This window comes from Oryza brachyantha, chromosome 4 (genome assembly GCF_000231095.2).
Source record: "Oryza brachyantha chromosome 4, ObraRS2, whole genome shotgun sequence".
Classification (NCBI taxonomy): domain Eukaryota; kingdom Viridiplantae; phylum Streptophyta; class Magnoliopsida; order Poales; family Poaceae; genus Oryza; species Oryza brachyantha.
Window position 1 is genome coordinate 17,474,283 of NC_023166.2, and position 24,182 is coordinate 17,498,464.

The 24,182-nt window shown below is 45.5% G+C and overlaps 5 protein-coding genes and 1 non-coding gene across 11 annotated transcripts; 2 read left to right on the top strand and 4 right to left on the bottom strand.

Moving 5' to 3' along the window:
- The first annotated feature begins 4,776 nt into the window (after positions 1-4,776).
- Positions 4,777-8,358, top strand: LOC102702001 (oligopeptide transporter 4-like). Its single transcript, XM_006652671.2, has 7 exons — positions 4,777-5,059; positions 5,158-5,415; positions 5,499-5,596; positions 5,688-6,251; positions 6,339-6,591; positions 6,689-6,871; positions 7,414-8,358. The coding sequence occupies exons 1-7, from the start codon at positions 4,832-4,834 to the stop codon at positions 8,038-8,040; spliced, it is 2,211 nt and encodes a 736-aa protein (XP_006652734.1). The 5' UTR covers positions 4,777-4,831; the 3' UTR covers positions 8,041-8,358.
- Positions 8,359-8,617: 259 nt separating this feature from the next.
- LOC121054314 lies at positions 8,618-8,782 on the bottom strand. Its single transcript, XR_005811718.1, has one exon. It is a non-coding gene; the product is annotated as a U1 spliceosomal RNA (small nuclear RNA).
- A 136-nt stretch (positions 8,783-8,918) lies between these two features.
- Positions 8,919-11,292, top strand: LOC102702467 (aspartic proteinase CDR1-like). The gene is given in 2 exon segments (XM_006653661.3): positions 8,919-8,942; positions 9,676-11,292. Coding segments are annotated over 2 exon segments (1,494 nt in total). The 3' UTR covers positions 11,146-11,292.
- Positions 11,293-11,616: 324 nt separating this feature from the next.
- Positions 11,617-14,193, bottom strand: LOC102702753 (UV-B-induced protein At3g17800, chloroplastic-like). The gene is made up of 3 exons (XM_006653662.3): positions 13,956-14,193; positions 12,720-12,997; positions 11,617-12,448 (listed from the first exon to the last, which is right to left on the bottom strand). The coding sequence occupies exons 1-3, from the start codon at positions 14,076-14,078 to the stop codon at positions 11,650-11,652; spliced, it is 1,200 nt and encodes a 399-aa protein (XP_006653725.1). The 5' UTR covers positions 14,079-14,193; the 3' UTR covers positions 11,617-11,649.
- A 1,018-nt stretch (positions 14,194-15,211) lies between these two features.
- On the bottom strand, positions 15,212-18,077 carry LOC102702278 (protein AE7). 2 transcript variants are annotated; one of them, XM_006652673.3, is made up of 6 exons: positions 17,963-18,077; positions 16,801-16,931; positions 16,573-16,678; positions 16,389-16,488; positions 15,796-15,841; positions 15,212-15,701 (listed from the first exon to the last, which is right to left on the bottom strand). In XM_006652673.3, the coding sequence occupies exons 1-6, from the start codon at positions 18,043-18,045 to the stop codon at positions 15,601-15,603; spliced, it is 567 nt and encodes a 188-aa protein (XP_006652736.2). In that variant the 5' UTR covers positions 18,046-18,077; the 3' UTR covers positions 15,212-15,600. The 2 variants fall into 2 exon arrangements, with proteins under 2 accessions (XP_006652736.2, XP_006652735.1); XM_006652672.3 differs by having other exon boundaries at positions 16,801-16,968; positions 17,963-18,076.
- Positions 18,078-18,254: 177 nt separating this feature from the next.
- LOC102702748 (HBS1-like protein) lies at positions 18,255-24,026 on the bottom strand. 5 transcript variants are annotated; one of them, XM_015836705.2, is made up of 12 exons: positions 23,856-24,026; positions 23,338-23,477; positions 22,311-22,460; positions 22,076-22,210; positions 21,566-21,618; positions 21,287-21,493; positions 21,071-21,181; positions 20,489-20,988; positions 19,609-19,777; positions 19,168-19,407; positions 18,964-19,095; positions 18,257-18,877 (listed from the first exon to the last, which is right to left on the bottom strand). In XM_015836705.2, exons 2-12 carry the CDS (start codon positions 23,471-23,473, stop codon positions 18,743-18,745), a joined length of 1,968 nt encoding a protein of 655 aa, XP_015692191.1. In that variant the 5' UTR covers positions 23,474-23,477; positions 23,856-24,026; the 3' UTR covers positions 18,257-18,742. The 5 variants fall into 5 exon arrangements, with proteins under 5 accessions (XP_015692190.1, XP_006652737.1, XP_006652739.2 ...); XM_006652675.3 differs by having other exon boundaries at positions 21,566-21,621; XM_015836704.2 differs by having other exon boundaries at positions 18,255-18,877; positions 21,287-21,618.
- Between the last annotated feature and the right edge of the window lie 156 nt (positions 24,027-24,182).

A 24,182-nucleotide genomic window follows, 5' to 3' on the forward strand; every position in this document is an offset into this window, starting at 1 on the left:
AGGCGTCCACTGGGGGGATCTTTATAGGCGGTGGAGAAGCAGGGCGGCGGTGGCGTCCGAGTCCAAGACAAGGGCGCGTAGACGTGGGGGCGGTGACGTGGCGACGTGTGGGGCACGCCGGCCATGTGGGACCCACCGGTCGCCGAATCCGAGGTGGCCTAGCGACATGGGCCGCATACTGCGGAGGCCGAATTGATCGATGATGTTGTTTTCCGTATTGGGCCTGATTTGGACTCGTAAATACCAAATGGACCAGCCAAGTTGGAGCATAGAATTTTAAGAACGCATCACTTCCTTTTTCATTTTTCATAATAATATATGACTTCTTATGGATGATGCGAATAGTGTATATATATAACGCCGCACAGGTATCGCAAAATCATATTTACTGGACGGTGGTCATTGTACATAAAAAAAAAAGGCTGTTTTGACCTCCATTTTTCTCCCGTGGCATATTGGCCGTCACAATTTTTGTCGTTTTTTTTACTCAATTTTTGTCCGTTGGGCACCCGAGTAAAACAGTTTTTGTTTTAGCGTATAATAGCCTCTTTTTAAAATAAGTTGCATAATTCGATTGCACTTAGACAATTCCCGAGCATCGATCCAGCATGATCTTGATATGAGGTCATTTTGAAACATAATCTATAATTTTGTAAAAAATAGAGCTGAGATTTTATAATAAATATCTTGACTATATTAAATAATAAAGTTTTTCAATTACCAAATTGTAGCGTCGATCTCTAATTTTTTATACATAGATTGACTTTATCCAAGTTCTTATAACCTATATATAAAATATAAATCTTGTGCGGCAAACTATATGAGATATTGATATTTATAACAGGTTGTCACGTCACAAAAATAGATCGTATTCCTAGAGAGTGTAAGAAGTATGGTTCTATAAATTTTTAGAATGAAGCTAAACTTTAGTAATTCTTTGTAAATACAGATAAATAAAAAAAAATGTCTGGTGTGAGTGCTATCCTAGCCAAGGATCTCTACTTAGATTCGTGAAGACAGTTACGACTTCGTGTACTATTTGTGATTGCTGATTTCGCGGAGCTGCCAGAGATTCACAGTGATAAGTGATGACGGAGACCTCCCCCATATATACGGGGCCGTTTGGGTTCGGCAGTTCAGGTAGGATTGGGACATGCAATGATGCAAATGAGATGGATTTCTAGGACTTAGAATTACTAATTGGTTTATCGTTATTTTTGCTCTAATCCAACATCGAAACTGGCTGCCTTAAAATACAAGATCTTTGCAGAGTTTTCAGTCTAATCAGAATCCAGAAGACTTGTATAAAACAACTGAGGACGAAATTTTTTTTATTCCACAAACAAAGTGCAGAAGTACTAATATTGACTCGAGAGTATGGATACCTATTTGACTGATCACAAAGGTAGACAATGGATGATATCAATAGTAAGAAATTAACGATCCTCCGACATGAAAGAACCTTTCACAAGTAATACTCCAACGAACGGATGAAATGTACTTGATTATAACATCTTCAGAGTAGAGAACAGCGGCGACGAGTTGGAGCAGGGAACGCAGATGTCACTTCTGACGAGGCAAAAGCACGCTGCTGAGTGCGTTACGAGTCATCAATGCAGCTCTCAGAAGCATCAAAACCTGTTAGCAGCGAATGTAAAAACCTTGTGAGAACATACAAAGATTGGATAAGAGTTGTCATCAGCTTCGTTTCAGTTGTGATCTACCTGGGTTTTGTCTAGAGTGAGCTCTTTCTTCACAAGCATCTCGTTCGGAATATTTGCTGCACGGATTACTTGGAGAGAACCGGCCAAAGAGAAAGGCATTATATGCAGATCGTTGGTCACAATATAATTTTTGAAACCCACCTTGAGATATGAATCTGAAGTACTGCCCTTAGATGGAGTTTTTGGCTTTTCCCTCAGGATTAGTGTGGAATTGCAAGATTTGCAAGCACCAGGATATGAGCTAAAAACATCACCAACGCATGACGAGTTCGGGCAAACATAAATTGCTCTGGCATTGGTGTCATCAATCTTCACCTTAAGCCGATCGCAATGACTTTCTGCATCATTGCGGGGCCTGAGAAGCATGGCCTTCAAGTTTTGGTCTGGAAATGATCTTCGCCGAGGTTCTCCACGCTCTTGTACAGCTCATCGAGGCATCCCAGCTGAGACCGCTTGCCAAGAAGGCGAACGGCCGTGCCGAGAGGCAGGGTGAGAAAGCTGAAGAGCACGTCGACGAACTCCTTGTCAGACTCCGCGAACAGCACCTTCTTTTTCTCCTTGTCGATGTACAGCTTGACAGCAACCGTTGGTCCGCCATTGTTCGGCTTCGACATGGTGTTCGTGTATCGTGTGACAGTGTGAGTAGTACCGAGTTTTTGGAGGATACTCTCGGTGATGCTGCTTCTGTTGTTCTGCAGCCGTTAAATACAATTCTCAAAAGCCTCGCATTTATGATGAGATTAAAATTTTGTAGCCTCATTGTTATCCTTGATTATATTTCTCTCGTTTATTATCTCAAAAAAATATTTTTTTCTCGTTGGGAATTGCATGCGACGATTGATTAGGTGTAAAGCGTTATTTGTGCGTTTAGGCCCAGTTCGTGGCCTTTTAGTGAAGGCCGCGCAACAAAATGAGCCCATTATAGACGAATGTCCCAGGCCCAGTGAACAGCTTGAGGCGCATGGGCTGATGGGCTTGCCATCCGCAGGTCCGGGAGAGGTCCCCAGTGAGACACGCGAACCGGCGGTTGCCCGTGCCTACGCGCGTCGTCTCCTCTGGCTCTGGGACATCATGCACACATGCAGGTGTTCGCTGCATCGTCGCTCTCGCACCGGTCGCGGATGTGTAGAGGCAAATAGGCAAAGGTGCCATCGGTGTGGTCCAAGCCATGGGCGACCCGGTGCTGGAGCCGTACGTCACTAAACCTCTCAGCGACGAGCGCCACAGATGCCTCGTGCTCTAGTTTGACGATGATGGCTCTCTCCTTCCCATCATGTTGCACACGCACGACGAATGCATCGACAGGGCACGGTAGAGTGTGTGGTGGTCTGACGGCAGGAGGCCCATCTATGGTGGTGCCAGCAGTTACCGCTAGTACGTAGTGGGACTGATGGTGCTAACCTTACGGCCGTGCACTTCTTCCTATCCTCCACCGCTCCCCTCCTCACGTCACTATCCTTCTTGAGCTCCATCCCACCGCCATCGCCATGTGTTACACATTTAATTGGCGAATGGAAGCCTTGTCTTCCGCTTCACGCGTCCTTGGGAGGAGCGGACATACATTGGGTAAGCGGTTCGTAGTTGCTGTTGTTACTGCTAAGTCGTTGTGTGCTCTAGCTCCCGAAACCACCGCAAGGCAATTCGGAGTTGGGGTTGACATCGACAGAGTCGCGGCACCTTCAAATCAGGCCAGTGCTAGAGGGTGGAGGAGGGTGTAAAAGGATAAGCTCAAGGGCAATTTTGTTCGGGATGTAATTCTAGTGAGATTCGTATTGGTCTAACAAAAGGTATCTCAAAGTACAGATACCTCAAGATACTAAATCATTTTTGATCGTTGGATCTAACAGTGCATATCCTGCTTAGCTAAATCCAATGATGTAAAATAATTTGGTACCTCGAGGTACTTTTATTGGACCGAAATAAATCTCAATTCTAATGGGTTGCTCCCATTTAAAATTGGTATTTTAATGAATCCTAATTTCAGGATCATATTTTGGTGAAGAGTATTTTTCTCATTTTTGAGTAGATATAACTGTTTTCTATATAAAATTTGGTACCTTCTAGTATCTAAGATACCAAGATGTATCAAATTTTACCTAGAAAACAGTGGTACCTTCTAATACCTTCTTAAGAATGGTAAAATTGCTCTTTGGTGAAACCCTACTCCAATGAAGGTTTAATACTACATCCGTTTCAGCTTATAAGATTTTTCGGGCTTGATTAAGTTCATCCATGTATCTATGTATATGTTTTGAGATTTGCTCTAGTCCAACAAAAAAGTATCTCGAGGTATCGGTATCTCACGGTACCAAATCATTCTTGATCGTTGGATCTAATAATGCACATCTGAGCAGCTAGATCCAACAGTGGGAAATGATTTAGCACCTCCAGGTACCGGTACCTCGAGGTACTTTTCGTTGGACCGGAGCAAATCTCATATGTTTTAGATATGTGTCTAGATTTATTAGCATACAAATGATATCTAGTCACCGTCAGAAAGTCTTATAATATAAAACAGAAAGAATAATATTTTTCTCTCCCAAATTAAGCATGACAAATCGTAAGCATGAGTGTAAACTGTGTGCATACTTAGCATTAGGTCAAACAATTGTGTTTTAAAGCGAGGTCGATACAAAATACTCAATCTGTTTTATATCGTAAGGATTTTTAACTATACTTAGATATTTATCTATTGATCAATCTATATTGGTCGTATATGTATCTAGATTCATTAACATTTCTTAATTTTTCCACTTAGTGAATTATCCCATCCAATGGAGATTATTTTGAACGAGATTCACTCGTTGGAGATGAACATAAAAAAATGATACTAGGAATCAGCCGTAAACAAAGATTCCATTACGTAGATGGAATGTTTTTGATTGGTTGGGCTGGCAGGCGCATGTCTGTCTAAAGATACCCTCGTCTGTCGTTGACCCCCGAGATTCTCTCATCTGTAACTAAATAACCTTCCAGATCTTGACTATCTCTACGGGATATTTATACTGCGCCGCACCGTGCGACGCGACGCTCCCGGACAGCTCTTTTCTTTTTCCCCTGTGAATTTGGCAGATCAATCTGAAGCGTCGTGCGTGCGGGCTAGAGCAATGGAGGCAGAGCATCCCGGCTGCCGCGCGGCCGCCACCGACGAGGACGACGAGTCGCCGGTGGAGCAGGTCCGGCTGACCGTGCCGACGACCGACGACCCGTCGCTGCCGGTGTGGACGTTCCGGATGTGGACCATCGGGGTCCTCTCGTGCGCGACGCTCTCCTTCATCAACCAGTTCTTCTCCTACCGCTCAGAGCCCATCGTCATCACGCAGATCACCGTCCAGGTCAATGTTGTCACTGCCGAGATCGAGCAAAAAAACGACGACGAGGAATCCATGGGGGGTGTAACGTTACATGTGCATGGATGGATGGATGGATGCAGGTGGCGGCGCTGCCGATAGGGCACTTCTTGGCGCGGGTGCTGCCGGAGAGGAAGTTCACGGTGTTCGGCTGGGAGTGCTCGCTGAACCCTGGCCCCTTCAACGTGAAGGAGCACGTCCTGATCTCCATCTTCGCCAACGCCGGCGCCGCGTTCGGCAACGGCGGCGCCTACGCCATCGACATCATCAACATCATCAAGGCGTTCTACCGGCGCAACATCTCCTTCCCCACCGGCCTTCTCCTCGTCATCACGACTCAGGTATAGTACAATACGCAGGATGATCTCTCATTACAGCATGGTGGTGTCTCGATCATGCCGATTCAATCGAAAATCGCACGTAGGTGTTGGGTTACGGATGGGCAGGGCTGATGAGGAAGTACGTGGTGGAGCCGGCGCACATGTGGTGGCCGCAGAGTCTCGTGCAGGTTTCTCTCCTGAGGTGAGCACACCTGATCGACGGACGCGATCTGAACGAACGTACGTACGTGCCAGATTAACCGAGCAAATTTACGCGCGAATCAACTCTGCAGGGCGCTACACGAGAAGGAGAACCTGCGGATGACGCGGGCCAAGTTCTTCCTGATCGCGCTGATCTGCAGCGCGGCGTGGTACGTGGTGCCGGGGTACCTGTTCCCGACCGTGGGGGCGGTGTCGTGGCTGTGCTGGGCGTACCCGAGGTCGGTGACGATGCAGCAGGTCGGGTCGGGGATGAGCGGCCTCGGCGTCGGCGCCTTCACGCTCGACTGGGCCACCGTCGTCTCCTTCCTCGGGAGCCCGCTGGTGTACCCGTTCTTCGCCATCGTCAACGTCTGGGCGGGCTTCGTGCTCTTCGCCTACATCATGCTGCCCGTCGCCTACTGGGCGCTCAACCTCTTCCAGGCCAGCACGTTCCCGCTCTTCTCCGCCCACCTGTTCGACCGCGCCGGCCAGGAGTACAACATCTCCGCCATCGTCAACGACCGGTTCGAGATCGACCCGGACGCCTACGCGCGGCAGGGCAGGATCCACCTCAGCCTCTTCTTCGCCATCTCCTACGGCCTCGGCTTCGCCACCATCGCCGCCACCCTGTCCCACGTCGCCCTCTTCTATGGAAAGTACGTTACGTTGTACAATATCTTGGATCAAGTTTCTATCTTGATCTGGATCGATCGATTAACTTGATGCTGTTTGCGTGCGTGCAGGGAGATGTACCAGAAGTTCAGGAAGGCGGCCAGGGAGAAGCCGGACGTGCACACGAGGCTGATGAGGAGGTACGAGGACATCCCCAACTGGTGGTTCTACGGCATGCTCGCGCTGGCCATGGCGACGTCGCTGGTGCTCTGCACCGTCTTCAAGGACGAGGTGCAGCTGCCGTGGTGGGCGCTCCTCGCGGCCATGGCCGTCGCCTTCTTCTTCACGCTCCCCATCAGTGTCATCACCGCCACCACAAACACGGTGCGTATACACACACAGTGCCTGCCTACTCAATACATATCTTACCTCTAAATCATCTCTAGATTTAGATTACTGTAATTATGGTGTTCCTTTGCAGACGCCGGGGCTGAATATCATCACGGAGTATGTCATGGGACTGATCATGCCAGGGAAGCCGATAGCCAACGTGTGCTTTAAGGTTTATGGTTACATCAGCATGAACCAGGCCGTCTCCTTCCTCACAGACTTCAAACTCGGCCACTACATGAAAATTCCTCCGAGATCCATGTTTCTAGTCCAGGTACTTCTACTAGCACAATTGCATAAACATATCCATATCATTGATAATCCTAAATTAAGCCAGCAATCAAGATTCAAGGATTGCACAAGATTGCGTTGATAAAATTCCAAATTAAGCCAGCAAATCAGCAATTTGCTCCATGCTAATAAATGCTGCATCGCTTATATCACTTGCTCTAAGTATTTATTATAGCTTTTTAAACATCTTTTAAAAAATATCTCAAAATATTATATTTTTCATTATAAAAATTTAAAGACTTTTACAATCATTGAGAAGTATCTTTAACAAAAAAAATTTAATACCTCAAGATACTAAACTGAGTTTTTTTTAACATCCTTAACTCGAGTGACTTTTTTAAGGATAATAAAAAAATTTGTACCTTCAGAATTTGCACTACTTTTGGTACGTCAATGTATTTTTTCAAAAATATTTAAAAAATCATACTTATTAAGTTTGTTTTAAAAAATATTCATTTTATCCTGGCAATTACCTAAGTTGATAATTCACGGAAGTAATAACAACATGGTTTGGTTTTCGACCAGTTCATCGGGACGATCGTGGCTGGGACGGTGAACATGGCGGTGGCGTGGTGGCTGCTGTCGACGGTGCCGCACATCTGCGACAGGAAGCACCTGCCGGCCGGGAGCCCGTGGACGTGCCCGGGCTCCCGCGTGTTCTTCGACGCGTCGGTGATCTGGGGCCTGGTCGGGCCGCGCCGCATCTTCGGGCCGCTGGGCTACTACGGCAGCCTCAACTGGTTCTTCCTCGGCGGGCTGGCCGGGCCGGCGGTGGTGTGGCTGCTGGCCAGGGCGCTGCCGCGGCACGCCGGCTGGATCAGGCTCATCCACCTGCCCGTGCTCCTCGGCGCCACGGCCAACATGCCGCCGGCGTCGACGCTCAACTACACGGCGTGGTGCTCCGTCGGCGCCGTGTTCAACTACCTAGTGTTCCGGCGCCGCAAGGCGTGGTGGCAGCGCTACAACTACGTGCTGTCGGCGGCGCTGGACGCCGGCGTGGCCATCATGGGCGTGCTCATCTTCTTCTGCCTCTCCAACCGGGACATCACCATCGACTGGTGGGGGACCAGCTCCAGCAACATCGATCACTGCGACCTCTCCACCTGCCCCACCGCCAAGGGAGTCATCGTGGACGGCTGCCCCGTTTTCTGACCGATCATCCAACGTACTTTACTGCCTCTCCGTAGATGTTCTGTAAATCAATCAGAGCAAACAAAACAGTGCTCGTTTAAATATTGGCAGTTCTTTATTTAGAGTTGTATATAGTATGAACTATGAAACATCGTTGAGTTTTACTATTAGTCATAACACTACTAGGTAACAGGTATCCAGATGCTCTTTATGTTTTTTTTTGTGTTCGATGAGATGCATCTTTTCTTCTGCTGGATATTACTACTACTACTGGCATTGGTTACTCCCAGTGGAGTTATACATGCGCACAGACTGTGAGTACCAGAGCTTAATGTGTAATACTGCAACTCTCAACAATCAAATACTGAATTGAAATATGAGCTTTTCACCTCTTCCGATAAAATGATTAGCCAGAAGCCAGATCGATAACTAAGGTATAATTAGAACAATAGATAACTAAAAAAATCTCAGTTCACCCACCTATTTTGCCATCTATTTACATAATCATTAGTTCGATAGATACATTTATGAGAAACACCCAATCTATACTAATAAGTATTTGATAAAAACAGCATGAAAAATTTCGATTTTCTATTTGGTAGGGGCCGCGCGAACGCGTACCCCCTCTGCCACAAATTATGACGTCCATCCACTCTCCCACTTAGGGAGATGGTAAGCCAGTGCTCCTCCCAAGTGCAATGGAGGCCACTAGCCTAGGCCATGGACCTTCATGATCATCCATAGACCCCGTCCAGGTAAGTATGTTTGCAAGCTGCCCCTCCCTCTTAATTTATACCCACTTCTCTGCTACCCCTCTCACGTTGCCAAGCGATGTGGTACTAATCTTTCTATCCCTGTCACGTTGACACAGGGCCTGGAGTTTTTAGCCAGTATTCATTATGGGCTGTGGAACCACCGCCCAGGTTGGTAGGCCCCGATACGTGTAATGGGCTTGCAGATTCCGCCCATCAAATGATTTTGGCCCAGCGCAGCCGGAGCTCGTCCTGATGGCTGGGTAGCCAGCCTGACACCTCCTGCAGTTTTGCAGCTCTACACTCACCGGTTCTCCATTGCCGGTGCTCGCCTTGCTCTCTATTGCCATGTGTGCTGCAGAACAGAAAGTGTTCGTCCCGATAATTTTTTTAGGTAATGTTTACTAGACAGATGCATGTTGGTTGCTTGCAGCAAGGAGAGAAAATTATCGCATTTTTTCGCTCTTGTTTACCCTTATAAACCGAAATTTAAATTCGCAGTTAAATTTAGGATTTTTTATTATAGATTATTTTTTAGTCTTTATCTTTAAAAACTCGTATATAAAAAGTCCATTCCAATTGCCATAGTCAATTCGTTCTTCGAGAGCACGTTTTTTTGTGAATCCAGTCCACTGATTGTCATGGGCTACCCACTTATCAGGTGTTGGTAGCCACTGCAATGTGTGTTGGGCTTGCAAATCCAACCCATCAAATGGTTTTGTCCCAGAAGCTGGCAGGCTGACCACTTTTGCGGTGTTGCAAGTGTAGACTTTCATCGCCGGCGTGAGCTACCAGAACGCAAGTGTTCCTCATGAGTCATGACATGCATGCTAGTAACTGCAAGATCATCTAAAACAAAATTGCAAGTTGCAGAAGATATTTGACACTTCCATGTACTTTTCAGTTTTCAGCAACTCTTGTAGCTAGTTTACCCTTCCTTTCAATTCGCTGAAATCTTCACAACATGTTGTTTTCTCATCTCCCTTCCACTGTCCTTGTTAGCATTGCCGCACTAGCAGTCGCTGCGCGGTTCATCTCCGGCGATTCAACCGTCGTGGTCCACGAGCCAGCTGCTGCTGCTCCTTCCGACGAGGCTTCCATCGATGGCGGCGGCGGGTTTTCCCTCCCGCTCGTTCGCCGGAGGTTCACTACCAGCACGCTAGATGTTGTCAAAGAGGAGAACCAGCTGCCCGCACCGTCGCATGACGGCGGCGATGATCACGTCGCCATTGCCGGCGAGAAGAAGCTCCTGGTGCCGCTGTACGGCCGGTCCCAGAGAAGCACCTACCTCGTGCAGCTCCGCATCGGCACGCCCACGGATCATCAGATCCTTCCCTGCAGGTACGTCCTCTTCGACACCGGCAGCGACCTCTCGTGGACGCAGTGCGATCCCTGCACGAGCTGCTCCTCCGCACCTTACCCACCCCATGACACCTCGAAGTCCCTCACGTTCCGTCGCCTCTCCCGCCTCGATCCGATGTGCGAGGCGTGCTCTGCCAATGGAGGGCGCCGGTGCCTGTTCAAGCGGCGCTACGGCGATGGCGGCACCGTGTCAGGTGACCTAGTGTCAGACATCTTCCGCTTTAGCCTGACAGGAGACGACGACGACGGCGACCAGTTCGAGCGAGACGTCGTCTTCGGCTGCGCGACCGTCGAGGATTGCAGAGCTGTTAGAGGCTACAGCACCGGCATTCTCGCGCTTGGCAATGGCAGGCCATCGTTCGTGGCACAGCTCGGTGTGGATAGATTCTCCTACTGCATCCCAGCATCAGAAGACGTCGACGACGAAAGATCGGCGAGCTACCTCCGGTTTGGTTCCCATGCAAGAACGACGGGGAAGAGGGCCCCGTTCAGGCAGGACGGCAGTGGCTACGCCGTTCGCCTGAAGAGCGTGGTGTACCAGCAAGGGAGCCGCCTGAATCAGCAGCAACCTGTCCCCATATTTGCCGGAGCCGGAGAAGAAGCCGCCGCCGCCATGCCGATGCTGGTGGACTCCGGAACCACGCTGCTCTGGCTACCGGGCAGCGTCTTCTACCCTCTGCAGAGGAGGATCGAGGAGGACATCTCTCTGAAGAGGCGGTACGACCTCGCCCGTCCCAGCATCTACTGCTACACCGGGAACATGTCGGACGTTGAGGCAGTGTCAGTGACGCTCAGCTTCGATGGGGGCGTGGACTTGGAGCTGTTTGGCAACGCGCTGTTCTTTGCTGATGAGGGTGATGGTGATGGAGATGATTGGGTTTGTTTGGCTGCTGCTGCAGGGAACAGGGCGATACTGGGCGTGTATCCTCCGCGTAATGTTAATGTGGGCTATGATCTATCCAGTATGGAGATTGCATTTGATCATGATCACTGTAGTGTGATAGTAACTTGATTGGGACGAATATAAGTTCTATGGCAATGTTGTTTATCTTTTCGTGCAGCAATTCTAGATTCAGTTTTTTTTCCACTCCTCTCTTATGTTTGCATGTATATGCAAGTTTATCAGCAGTTGCAAGATATGAAATTGATGGAGGTTCATTGTCAGCCAGAAATTTTGTCATACCTTTCATATGCAAGGATGACCAGAAACAGCCAAACAGGGTATATGAGTGCCATCCTCTTTCAGCTGGAAAATTGCATCATTGATCATTGACCTCATTTTGATCAACACCACAAAACCCTTGCATGCGAGGGCCTTAGGTACATAGAGAAATGGACAATGAATTGATATATGCTCCATGGCTGTTGCTGGTAGCAAGCAAGGCCTCGCCTATACTGAAAGCATAATGAGGCCTCACCTATACTGAAAGCATAATCACCTATGCTGAACCATAATAGAGGTGGATCCTATCCTATCCAGTGCACATAAACCATTTCCAGATTAACAAATACACAATTAACTGTTAACAAAATGGTATTTGGATTCTATATGACTCTCAGCTTCCCACAAAAAGGATCCAAATGCAGCTGCCTCCAAGACAAGATGTGTGAGCTCTATAAATGTAATTGTTATCATTTGACCATCCTTTGCATTAACAGATCCATCATCTAAAACTTTAATATCTGGCCGTCCAAACAACGCTTGTGTTTGCTTCTCTATCAGTGAGACAGACTCTTTTGATCTGATAGTAGCATACCTTTGCAATGTATCAGCATCCAAGCGTGAAACATATGACCTTAACTTGTTTGGATTTGATTCTTCATCATCCAAATCGATCTCCTCTCCATCAGGTGTAATTTGGACCAATGATTCCATATCCCAGAATGGATTCGGCTTTAGGTTTTCAAATACTATCTGTTGCTTGGGATTTGGTGGGAGAGTCTTCATGTTTTTCTCGAGCTGGAATCGCTCATCTACCCTCTTTAGGAAGTAGCCATACATGATGGATGCTGCATAAAGCTTTCCAAGATTTAAGTTGCTGATTTCAACAACAGTATCTAATGGTGCTGCTACCTTTTCACCCATTATAAGATTGAGGTGGTTTTGTATCATCTCAAGCGCATCCGGTGAGTGTATGCTTTGTAGCTTATCCTCTTGGTTAGGCAATGAGGAGATGTCACGTACAGGGCCACCTAATGGTGATAATGCGGGTGTCATTGCTATGTCATTATCCATGAACTTATATATAATCCAACAGTAGATGATCTCTTCCAAGGTGTTCTGCCTTTCCTTCTCTTTGACTTCCGCTATTCTCCTGTAATTCAATTAACTTAGCTCGTCAGTTAGTTTTTTAGATTTATTCTCCACTGGAAGATCTAATGTCATGTTATTAATACCATACGTTTGCATAGATACACCGTTTCTTTATTATCTATGCGATGCATATTGAGATTTTTTTTAATACAGTGAGAATAACAACGCATGACAGGTAGTGGGGTTATATCTGTGTGTAAAACATGATGGCCAACAGAATAACAGATCTGATAATGAAGTAAATGACATCCTGCAAATTCTGGGGTGCTTACTTGTAAAGGAGGTCCTGGGGAACTTTCAAGGCTTCTTTCTCTTGGGCATCTTTCTCTGATTGAAGATTTTCAAGTTGATGATCAACTGTTGCAGGAAGTAGGTGAGGGTGCGATTGGAGTATCTGGACCAGAAGTTGACCACTTGGAGATTCAAATATAAGTGGAGCAAGTCGTGTCCGCCCATCACCAGAATCCATTTTTGCTTTAACCTTCAAGTTCCTTGCTCGACAACTGTTAATATGGAATCCAGATTTGGAACGACTGGTATAACGAAAGCTCTGCAGAACAACAAACCATCATTCACTTGACCAAATATAACTTAAGTCAGGGCATGAAGTGGGTTGCATATTACTACTAAATAATACTCGTATATCAGTATTTACCATTCCATTAAGAATCATGGTATAAACATTGAGTTGTACGGTTGTACCACTAGTAAATTAGGAAGACTATTGTTAAGCCCAAGGGTCAGAAAGGTCCAACGTGATGACCATCATTCAACGTAAAGTACAAACCGTGAGTGTCATCTAAATTATTAACTGAGAGATTGGACAGCCAAGTACCTTGGCCCCTTCACCAATTGAATAAGCATAACAAGTGTGAAATATGGATAATGCAAAATCTGATAAACATTTTGAACATTGGAATGACAGGCATCACAAACAATTAAATCCAGCAACTTGATATCTCAAACCACAAACAGGCAAAAAAATGTGAACAACTTATCATGCCGATAAGTACCCAGCATGGCCTGAATACCATAACTAGCACGCTAAAGGAAGCACCTCATCAATGATGCTACAGCAATTAGCAACATATGCATTTCAAAGTGAAAGCACACAGAACCTTGTGTAAGCAGGCTGCAGACCAGGCACTCACAAATTACTATTCTTCGAGCTTATTATTCAGACCTCTTTTCTTTAGCAATCCGATGCACACCACTACTTTCCACATACACAAAAAAATAGTCCGGTAAGATCCATTTTTTTACGTAATTTTTTTATGACGCGTGTTCCAATTTTGAAGGAATTATTGTACTACCATACATGGCTGAACATAGCCCAGATGGCCTACGCTTACGAGAATCCGTAAAGGCGGCAACCAACAGTTTCCGCACAACAGCCGTCAGCCGGAGCGCAGCGTAGCGAATCCCCCCCACCGTCCCACGGATAATCAATTTTTTTCCGGGGGGGAGCGAGCGAGCCAGCGAGGGGGAAGGACCACGACGGGACGCACCTTGCAGTGGAGCCTCGACACCAGGGAGGCGCGCGGCCTGGCGACGCAGCAGGATGAGGAGGAGGAAGCGGCGGGGGAGGAGGGGGAGGCGAGGAGCCGCGCGGCGTCGGCCCACGCCGCCATGGGGAGGAGAGCGGACGAGAGAGGCGGAGGAAGAGGAGCTGGGTGGTGGGTGGGATTCCGTCGGCTGCTTGTCGTGGCGTCGTGGAATGGTAAGAATAGTAGCGTGACGTCAGACAGGCCGTCCTCTTCCTACCGGGACGAGAGAGAGAGAGAGAGAGGGAGAGGGGGAAGATATTAGCCTCGCCGATTTTTTTTATCGGGATCGCGCGTGCCAGCGTGTGACTTCGAGCGTTTTTTGAATTTTCTAAAATAATAAGCTTTAAATAAAAATTATAAAAATATAGCTGAGCAATATTATTAAAATATAATATGTCTAACTTTTTCTTTAGAATGCAGAACAACACATGTACTTATCACGCACGCACACTCTCCCTTAAAAACACATGCACATAAACCCTACATCTATAAACACTTTTAGAGTCTAATCGGCACAGTAAAGATTAACGAAGTGCCCCTATCAAAAGATTATTTCTTCACCTTAAGACTCCAAAGGTTTTTATCGAACTGTGTGAACCACATACCTAGACCAGTGCCCCTATCGAAAAGTTATTTCTTCAGACTCCAAAGATTTTTATCGAACTTTATGAACCACACACCTAGACCAACATAATAAGGTTTTCTTTTATAAAAACATTTGGTATCCAACACTTATTTTATTATATTTAAATGTTACTATTCTTTTTTAAGGAAAATTCGTGTTTTTTTTCTCGCTCTCTATGCGCCTCTCGTCCAAGCTCGTCGCCATCAGGCGCGCCGCGCCCGGGCACGGCTCTCTTTCTCGCTAGTCGACCTGGCTGGCGTTGGCGTGAGCGTATGGAAGTGTGTAAATACTGTAGAAACGTGGACGGCCCGGCCGTTTGGGCCGTTCCAAAGTCCACAAAATGCTCTTGTTGTGGCCGATGTTTTGCCATCTGCGTTACTGCACAACGAACTCATGTTGAATGCATTCAGGGGTTGGGAATACCGAATTGGGCAGAATTATCAGATTTTACTGGTCAAATGTTTAAGTTCAATTTCCTTCTTCTAAAAAGACTCCAAGTCCAATTTTTTTAGCCATGGTCTAAACAGACCTCATGCTTATCGTGCATAGCAAATTCATCTAGAGGGTTAACAGGCCATATAATGTCCCATGTTCTGTATGCTGAATTCATCTTGGGACACCACAGAGTTGACAGACCACACACGATACTGTCAGTACCGACTGACTGAACAGTACAAGAACAACCTGATATAATTACAGAGATGGCACATGGAATATCCTTCTGTTTCATTTTCGTGGATTGACATCTATACAGTACTTCATATATTTCACATATATGACAGAAGATCATTGTCCACAAAGAAAAGGTATGAAACGGTGGAGCAGCAGTTTCCTTATAGAAAGGCACAGACCATCAAAATTCATGCACAAGTCCTATGCCACATAAGGTTGTCTCAAATGACAAGGTTATGATACATATCGTAGGGTTTCAGTGTATTTTTGGAATATATCAACACACTGGCTCCCAGTTGTATTCAGGTCTCAAGCAAACGTTGGTGACAGGCACTCCTCAACAATGTCCAGCAGGTTTGGATTTTCCAGAGCAGCTGCAACGCGTTCTTTGTCGTTCAGTTGCTTGTTCACTACAAGAAGGTGACAACACCACTGAGATACTGACCCAAGCAAGAGAACGTGGTAAGTGTAAAGCATTAACTGTAGCATCTAAAACGTATATACCAGCGGTTTCAGTTGCATGTGATCCAGGCGCCACCCTTATATCCACCTGCACAAATTATAGATGAGTGGGCTGCCCATATTTTCCCAAGAAATATGAATAGTAAATAGCATGAAGATACAATTTATCATCATGCTAATGAACAAAAATAAAAAATAATCTAGGTATCCGGTTTGCTTATGGAATCTGCAAGACTGCACAATCACTAGATATCAGTCTCCAGTTCGATCATGAATTGACTTGGATATATCTTCACAAGATATCTGTGTTTCTAGCCATTGATGATTAAGTTTCACATATAACATTGGTTTCTGAACAATTAGGGACTTATTCTGCTGATATATTGAGATATACATTCAGGCACATGTACCACCTATTGAGTCCTGAAAAGTACCTCAGAGGCTCAGAGCAACATAGATGTAGATGCAATATTTGAAGGTAAAGAGAAAATAGTTAAGTTGCATGTCAGTCATAGTTCTAAACTATACATGACCTAACATATTAAATTTACAATCTGATGGCTCCAGCAATATGTTAAGGCACTATGGTTACCAGCTACCATAAAGAGGCCTTGTGCTCTACACCAACAGCATACCTTGTAACGAGGGGGGAGACTGCGCATAAGTTTCACACGCAGGCAAAGTCCAATGACGGTTGCCATACTGCAATGCTCCACTGTTGGGGTAAAAGTAACCCTGAATAGAATAATGGTGAATTATCATGACTTAATTTCATTAACAGTCCATTTTAGCAACCAATGGTAGAGAGAAAAAACTTACCTGACATGACTATGTTCGTCACTAATTTCAATTGAATCTTCAGTTACAACATTAAGCTCTTCTAGGGAGTATGGGTGCTCTGGATCCTTTATATCTCTAATATGATGTAAGAATGTTAAGGGGTGCAAATAAACAAAAATGTCGAGCGCAGCAGAACTCCAGATAGAGGTAAGTATAACAGGAAAATAAGCGACATGACATGTAGATAAGTAAAAAATAAAAGGATATCAAATATTTCTAGCTGGTCAATAGGCTCTGCTGCATTTTCATCTGTGGTTTCTGGTGCCTGCCGGATGCGCCTCTCTTTTTTCTCGTAAATTACAGGGTTAGCATTTATTAACCCCACAACCATTTTTCCGCTGCAATGTACTAATATATATCAGATAGGTAAAATTCCTGCAAGTTGCAAACATGAAATTATACCAATATCAGTCTTGAATAATTTTATTAATGACGATGAACATCCAATGGAGATATGTTCTGTTCAAGGCTTCAATTTACCATTAGAAGTCTAGTAATATATTATTATGGGTTATTGACAATCAAGATTACATTATGTTCCTTAAACAGTGCAATCTAATTTAATCCCTCAACACAGATTACCAAATAGAAATACAAAATAGGTGTGATAACAAATAAAGCGGTCAACATATTTACTATGAAGACTGCAGGGGCATGGGGGTTCAGGTGACCCCATTTTTTTTGGAACGGTTAAGGCAAGGAGAAAAACTTCCAGATTACAAGGGCATCTCCAGTGTTGTCCCAAATTGAACCAAGCGAAGAGAGAAAGAAACATGGTTCGATTTGTACACTGGATAACCCGCATCAAACGTCGGGATTCTTGGCCTTAACCAAAATCGAGGGACGATGGGAAGGGAGCAAGTACGCGAGATGGAAGGGACCTCGAGTAGCCGCTTGTGCGAGGAATCAACCGCTCAGGCGGAGGCCACCAGAGAGCAGGCGGGGGCGGCGTCGGCGGCGTGCGAGGAGGAGACCCGATTCGAAGGCCACCAGGGAGCAGGCAGCGTCGTCGTGCGAGCCCGGGTTGGAGCCGCTGCCTCGCGCCGCCAGTGGAAGAGGCGGTCCGGGATTTGAGGCCGACCGAACAAACAGACGGACGGAGAGGAGAAAATGGGCCACCGGAGGAGATTAAACAGACGAACGAAACCATGCACTGGAGAATATTTGCGTACGGGTTGCTCAACGGCGAAGATACGGCAGGACGCCGGCGGCGGCGGCGAGCCCACGAGGAGACGGGAGTCGAGGCCGAGGGGGGCAGGAATCGGCTAGGGCAGGGAGCAAGCACAGCAGATGAAGGACGGCCCTCCAGTTCCAATCACAGCAAAGGGCTGAGAGGGAGGGAAGAGTTTGAGGGAGAGGGAAAGCTCACCGGCGAAATCCGGCGGCGGGCGGCCGTGGGTGGCTCGGGCTCGTCTGCTTCTCTCGTCGACGGGGAGGAAGACTATTTTGCATGTGGCCTTTGAGCTGTTCTCTAATCTAATGGTGGTGTTCCATTCTGACTTCGCCTTTTGGTATCAGCTGGGCCGAGTCGTGAGTTCGTCATGGGCCTCCACGTCGAATCAAACAACCAATCGAAAATATGAGATCCTTGTTGTTTTGAAATATGCAAAAAAAAAAGAAAAATATGCTCTTATTTTATTTGGATGACCAAGTAGCATAACGGACACAATTCCTCTTTCGTAAAGCCAGAGAAACATAGCCACATATAAGCCCCCACCGTGCATGCATGGTCTCACACGACAGTCACTGAGTCTCTAATTTCTACATCGGAAGATCTTGTTCCCATCACCACCGGCTCATAACAGGATAAACTGTATGGTATATACCGGTCAGTTTACTTTTCAATAAGCACAACAAAATTGCAAATAGCACCATACAACTAAACAATTTACTATGCATTGCACGGAAAATCCCTTCATTCGCAAAACTGGGGGTTAGAACTTAGAACTCGTGAATGTGAATGTTGACAAGTCGTATCCCAACTAAAATGCTGGAATGCACGACGGAAATGACGACGGGCAAACAGTGAAAAATGCCATCGCCAAATTCTGATCGGCAATACAGTGTGGTTTTGAGCCAACTCCAACATGTGCCCCAAAGCACGGTATCAGCTATGTTCAAATTTTAAAATGTTTGTGGAGGAGGTCTTTCAGCTCTTATCTTGCCCGAGTACCCGCATTACGACTCCAACAGCGATTGTGCTTCCAGACGACCTTAAGAATGCCCTGCCAAGAGCTCGGCATTTGGAGAATTCTTGAACACAGACTGGAGACTCTAGGGTAACCTGGGAAATATCAGGAAAATCAAATCATTGCAAATGATGAATTCATAAAAAATGGCTCCTCACAAGGATCTGTGATCACTTGTTACCTGCACAACAGCATTCTGCTTTGATTTAAGAAATCGAGGTGCAGTTTTGCTTGGTTTCCCAGCCTTGTCAAGCAATGCCACGATTTTTGTAACCCTTGCAGCTTCCTTCACATGATGTATGTGAAATTCCACCTAGATACTTATCATTATTAGATTGCATTAAGAAAGAAAGTAATCAAACAAAGGTTTTGGTTATATCGTTACCTGGTAGCCAACAAGGATAGGAATGGTGACGTCCAACACTAGAACCCTTAGCTCCAAGAAGTTTGACACAAGCACTGGGAAACCAGGGTTGCAAAGAACCCCACCTGGTACTAGCTTACTCCCCTCAATACCCAGTAAACTAACTGCTACATTATCACCAGCTCTTGCTATGTCACATGAGTTTGAGTCGCGTTCGATGGTTTTCACTGTTGCCACTTCCCCACAAGGTGAAACTAAAACCTGAAACAGGAAGTTCCAAGCTGTCAGAACAGAGAGAATGACAAGACATTTACATACACAAGCAAGTATAAATGAAATTAAAAAACAACAAATTCCGTCATCACGCTGTTACTGAAAGATTGACATCATGTTGTTACTGATCTCCGTGAAATGAACGATTATTGACAGTCCCTGCTGACTAATGAGGCACGGCGAATGTACCTTTGAACCATTTCGAATAGCTCCAGTCTCTAATTTTCCAAATGCTGCCAACTGCCCTGTTGACTGAGACTTGATAACATCACAGATAGGAAGAATTAGTGGCTTCGAAACATCCCGAGATGGAAGCTGCAAGGAATCTATAGCTTCCAAGAGACAAAATCCTTGATACCTGAAAGGACATCAGTTCAAGATTCATATTGTTCAGACAAACGAATGACTTTCTTTACTGAGAAAATGGTCAGGATCAGCTCCCAAATATTTCAAAAGATTAGTAATGGTTATTTTCATATATGTTCAAATCATTCAGACTCCCAGATTTGGCTTCAATGAGTGCTTACTACGATAATACCATATGAAAAGGTTGGAAATTGCAAGATACATGAAACAACCACCTCTGTTTTAAAAAATTCTACATAATGTAGCATGTAAAATGGCACAGAGTGAAGTGCACCAGCGATCACTAAACTTATATGCATGTGTCATCAGGTCCCTAAACTCTCAAAATGCATTTTTGGGTCTCCGAACTTGTCCGGGGTGTCATATAGGTCCAAACGAGCTCCAACCCACTCCATCCGCTGACGTGGCATGCCACGGTGGCGCCTACATGTTGGTTGTGCCATGTGGGTCCCACATGTCAGTTTCTCTCTCTCCTCCTTATTCTTTTCTCTCCTTTCTCGTAGGCGCCACCGTGGCATGCCACGTCAGCGGATGAAGCGGGTCGGAGCTCGTTTGGACCTATATGACACCCCGGACAAATTCGGGGACCCAAAAATACATTTTGAGAGTTCAAGGACCTAGATGACACATGCATACAAATTTAGGGACCGGTGGTGCACTTCACTCAATGGCCCAGATATAGTTTTTCAGAAAAACAACTTACCAGGAGGTTAAATGGCCATCAGAAGGGATATTGATCAAATTCTGATTTTCAACAGCACTAAGAGGAATCCAGATAACAGATGAGTCTTTGAAGTTGCATGACCGCAGAAAACTACCAAGTTGGACCTTGATGAACTCAAATCTTTCTTTGGAGTATCCAACAGCATCCATCTTGTTGACCGCAACAATAAGCTGTTCAACACCGAAGCTTCTAATAAGCTGAGCATGTTCCTTTGTCTGGCCAACACTTTTCCCTCCTTCACCATCCATGCCAGCTTCAAACGAGCCAGAGCAAGCATCAACAACAAGAATAGCTGCATCAGCTTGTGTTGCACCAGATATCATATTTGGTACAAAATCTTTATGGCCCGGGGAGTCAAGCAAAACTACACGGTACTTCTTGGTCTCTAAATAAGCCACAGCCACAGTCATTGTCACACCTCTTTCTCTTTCTTCACTGCTCTCATCCATAGCCCATGCATAAGCAAATGATGCTTTTCCCTGAAAAAAATAAATTTCACAATGTAAATAATACGAATGGAAGTTTAGATTTTAGCAACAACAACAACAACAAAAAACTTACTTTTTCTTTAGCCTCCTTCTCATTCTTGTGCATATCTTTTTTTGATATCTTTCCTAGTAGATGTAGCAGTCTCCCAGAGAGTGTTGATTTGCCAGAATCAACATGACCCACCTAAACAAAGTGGTCAGAAACAGTCACCCATTTAGACAAAGCACTTGAACAACAAATGTTAAGGAACATATGCCATATTCAAAATAGAAGATTAGTACAGCATACTATTGCAAGGTTTAGTTGGCTCGGCACTCCTGATTCCTCATCAGCAAACATCCACTTCTCAGGCTTATATTCTTCGGGTAAACAAGTTTTTGCAACATCAACTTCATTCTTTTCTAAACCTAGCTTGTGGATGTCAGAAGAAAGTTTCTGGGCTGCATCCTCATTCTCAGCAGAACTGCCAGCCCTACTACTCTGTTCCTCCTTCAGCTGAAAATGATCAGAAATCAATTGAGTTGTCCTCTCGACAGGCACATCTTCAGGAAGTGCGATGTGTTTCACCTTTTTCCCAGTGCCTGATGAGCTACCAACAGATGCAGACTGTGTGGAACTAACTGCTGAATAATAAAATAATTTGAATTAAGGTGATGATAAAAAACAAAGCTAATAGCCTTCTTTTCAACAGGAAGGGTTATCGACCAACAGATGATACAACTGGCTATGATACAACAGAAGATCTGCAAATCCAGTACAATAATTCACCCTTACAAGAATATCATGGTTCAGACCTCAGAAGGCATGACAAATGAGCTACGTACTGTTGTTATCTAACAAGTGAAACATTCTTTACTGGTATGCAAGAGAATAGGCTGTACAGCCGCAGGAAGAGTAATAGTTCTAGGTAAAATAAAAGGTTGAAAATGAATTTCCTATACATAAGACCTTTTGTCCTTTCCCCCTATTTTCCTATTCAATAAGGTGAATGGAAGGAGAAGCTAGTTTGGAGGTAGAACAGAGCTGCATAGTGCATACACAAAATATACAGTATCTGCCAATTTGCGCCAGCAGTACCTTTTTCATGAGATATGCCAGCATTCTTTATCTCAGTGTCACCACCAAAGTCTGCAGTACGAGTCTTCAGAGGCACCTTGGTAGAATCTGATTTCGGCATCAAAGGTTTCCCAGAATCACTTGGTATTCTATTGACTGAATTTAATAGTTATAGCAACTATGATTAGGTAGAATTCCTTTTGGGAATAATATTCCATTCAAAGAGAATCAGAATGGTTAAAGCATGTTCATGTACCTTTGATTGAACCATCCTTGGAAGATTTTATAAAGGATTCTCGAAAAACCCCACACATCTCACAGTACACCATGCTTTCGTGATTATCAAACATGCACATAGAGCATCTCCAAAGCACAGGCACTGCACCTGAGGACTTCTTCAATGACTCTAAACAAGAGAATGGTGACATAATTAGAAATCAAGGAATTTTAACAATGTGCTACATGCAGTTAGATTGATATGCTGAGTAAATAAAAGAAGACTACACAGTACAGCAACAAAGCAAAGCATTCAATGCATGGAGCTTATGCAGATAGCAACGGCTAAATGTATAAGCATATGAATTATTTGATAAGTTGTCAAACATATAAAACTATAATATGAATATGACCAGGATTCAGCAATAGTAGGTAATCCTGCTGGTTCCAACTTCCAACTACTAGCCAGCTATGTTTCGATTCTCGACTAATTTGAGAAAAAAATAATTTGTAATAAGTTTTTTTCCATAAATTTTGATATACTGACTGGATGATGATGTTTGACTCAGTCTAAAAAATGTATATTGAACAACGCCTTCAACAAATATCTGAAGTGCATATAATGGGATAAATGGGCAAGGAAATTATCACAAGACCAGGAAATTGACAAAGGTAAGCTGGGTGATCACTTCATTTGTTTGAAAGAGCAATGCTATTGGAAGGTTTTGAGTTGTTAAGCATACCATGTTTTATTTGCATATTCAGAGTTCCAGACAATGGAGGATGCAATAGCAAGTATAAATGCAGAACGGAAATAATGTAATGACATCAACAACATTTAACATCACTCAACAAATAATGATAACGGCTGAAGGCTCCTAATAATCAACAGCGCTATAACTAACCTACATGAGCAGATATGGTAAATGTACATTTTTTCGCCGGGATGGCTAAGAAGTGCCATCCAAATGGTAAGCCTACATCACGAAGCAACTCCAACAACTATTTCGCCATTCTTATAGCTGAGGTGTACACTGTCTAATAGCTTAAAATCTTCGACACAATACCTTTCTCCTCCTTCATGGGGAGCTGAGTGTCACCATGCCCGGTCTCGCCATAATCATCGTAGTCATCATCATACTCATCGTAGTCATCGCCGTACTCGTCATCGTAGTCAGGTCCAGAGACAACCTTGCGCGGCATCCTCCTGACATGTAAGAGATTGCAGTAAGGGTGATAGCGTGAGCCATGAGACAGCTAGCGAAGCTGAGCCACCAGGAGTGGCAGAATCAACCAACGAACCCTAAATCACCAAATCGGCATCAAAACGCTCAGCTAACAGACCACCGCAAGCCACCGGGAGGACACGACCCCCCCCCCCCCCCCCCAAAAAAAAAAAAAACCCGCATAGCGCTCGGAACAGCGCAATGAATCCCAGACTAACAGAAAACGCGACGACGAATTGGCTAGAGTTAAACTCGCCGCAGGGAGGCGAGCTCCAGTGCGGAAACCCCAGCTGGGAAGCGCAGCGGAGAACCGAAAACAACATTGGATGCGGAATGGGGGAACGGGTGGCGGAGCGTACCTCGATGTGAGCTGGACGCCGCCAGGCTCGAAGCTCTAGATCCCCACCTCTCCGGCGACCGGAGTTGCCCTCTCCCAGTCTCCCTTCCCCGGAGCTCGCTGTCCCTCTCTCTCTCTCTCTCTCTCAGTCTCTCATCGTTCGGCGAGCGGCGGAGCGAGCCGGCGGCGAGAGGCTTCCTTCCCTTTTCTGGTGGGGATCGTGTCGGGGGCCGGGTGGACCGAGAGTAGGCGGCGCGATGCGTGGTGAGGCGCGCGCCGGGGCACATTTCCGGCCCAGCCCAATAAGACCCATTAAACAAAAGCTGCTCTCCATGTTGGCCCAGGCCCA

Bases quoted from the DNA above. Each gene is read 5' to 3' on its own strand.
- LOC102702748 (XM_006652674.3), bottom strand. From the start codon at position 23,473: ATGCCGCGCAAGGTTGTCTCTGGACCTGACTACGATGACGAGTACGGC. The intron at 19,778-20,488 runs GTAAGTTGTTTT...ATGTCCTTTCAG, and splicing joins GATGGCCATTTAACCTCCTG to GTATCAAGGATTTTGTCTCT. The intron at 19,096-19,167 runs GTAACGATATAA...ATAAGTATCTAG, and splicing joins CTATCCTTGTTGGCTACCAG to GTGGAATTTCACATACATCA.
- LOC102702001 (XM_006652671.2), top strand. From the start codon at position 4,832: ATGGAGGCAGAGCATCCCGGCTGCCGCGCGGCCGCCACCGACGAGGAC. The intron at 5,416-5,498 runs GTATAGTACAAT...AATCGCACGTAG, and splicing joins TCCTCGTCATCACGACTCAG to GTGTTGGGTTACGGATGGGC. The intron at 5,597-5,687 runs GTGAGCACACCT...TCAACTCTGCAG, and splicing joins GTGCAGGTTTCTCTCCTGAG to GGCGCTACACGAGAAGGAGA.
- LOC102702753 (XM_006653662.3), bottom strand. From the start codon at position 14,078: ATGGCGGCGTGGGCCGACGCCGCGCGGCTCCTCGCCTCCCCCTCCTCC. The intron at 12,998-13,955 runs GTGCGTCCCGTC...GTTGTTCTGCAG, and splicing joins TGTCGAGGCTCCACTGCAAG to AGCTTTCGTTATACCAGTCG. The intron at 12,449-12,719 runs GTAAGCACCCCA...ATTGAATTACAG, and splicing joins CCCCAGGACCTCCTTTACAA to GAGAATAGCGGAAGTCAAAG.
- LOC102702278 (XM_006652673.3), bottom strand. From the start codon at position 18,045: ATGCAAAATAGTCTTCCTCCCCGTCGACGAGAGAAGCAGACGAGCCCG. The intron at 16,932-17,962 runs GTGAGCTTTCCC...AGTACATTGCAG, and splicing joins CCCGCCGCCGGATTTCGCCG to CGGAAAAATGGTTGTGGGGT. The intron at 15,702-15,795 runs GTATATACGTTT...ACCTTCTTGTAG, and splicing joins ACATGCAACTGAAACCGCTG to TGAACAAGCAACTGAACGAC.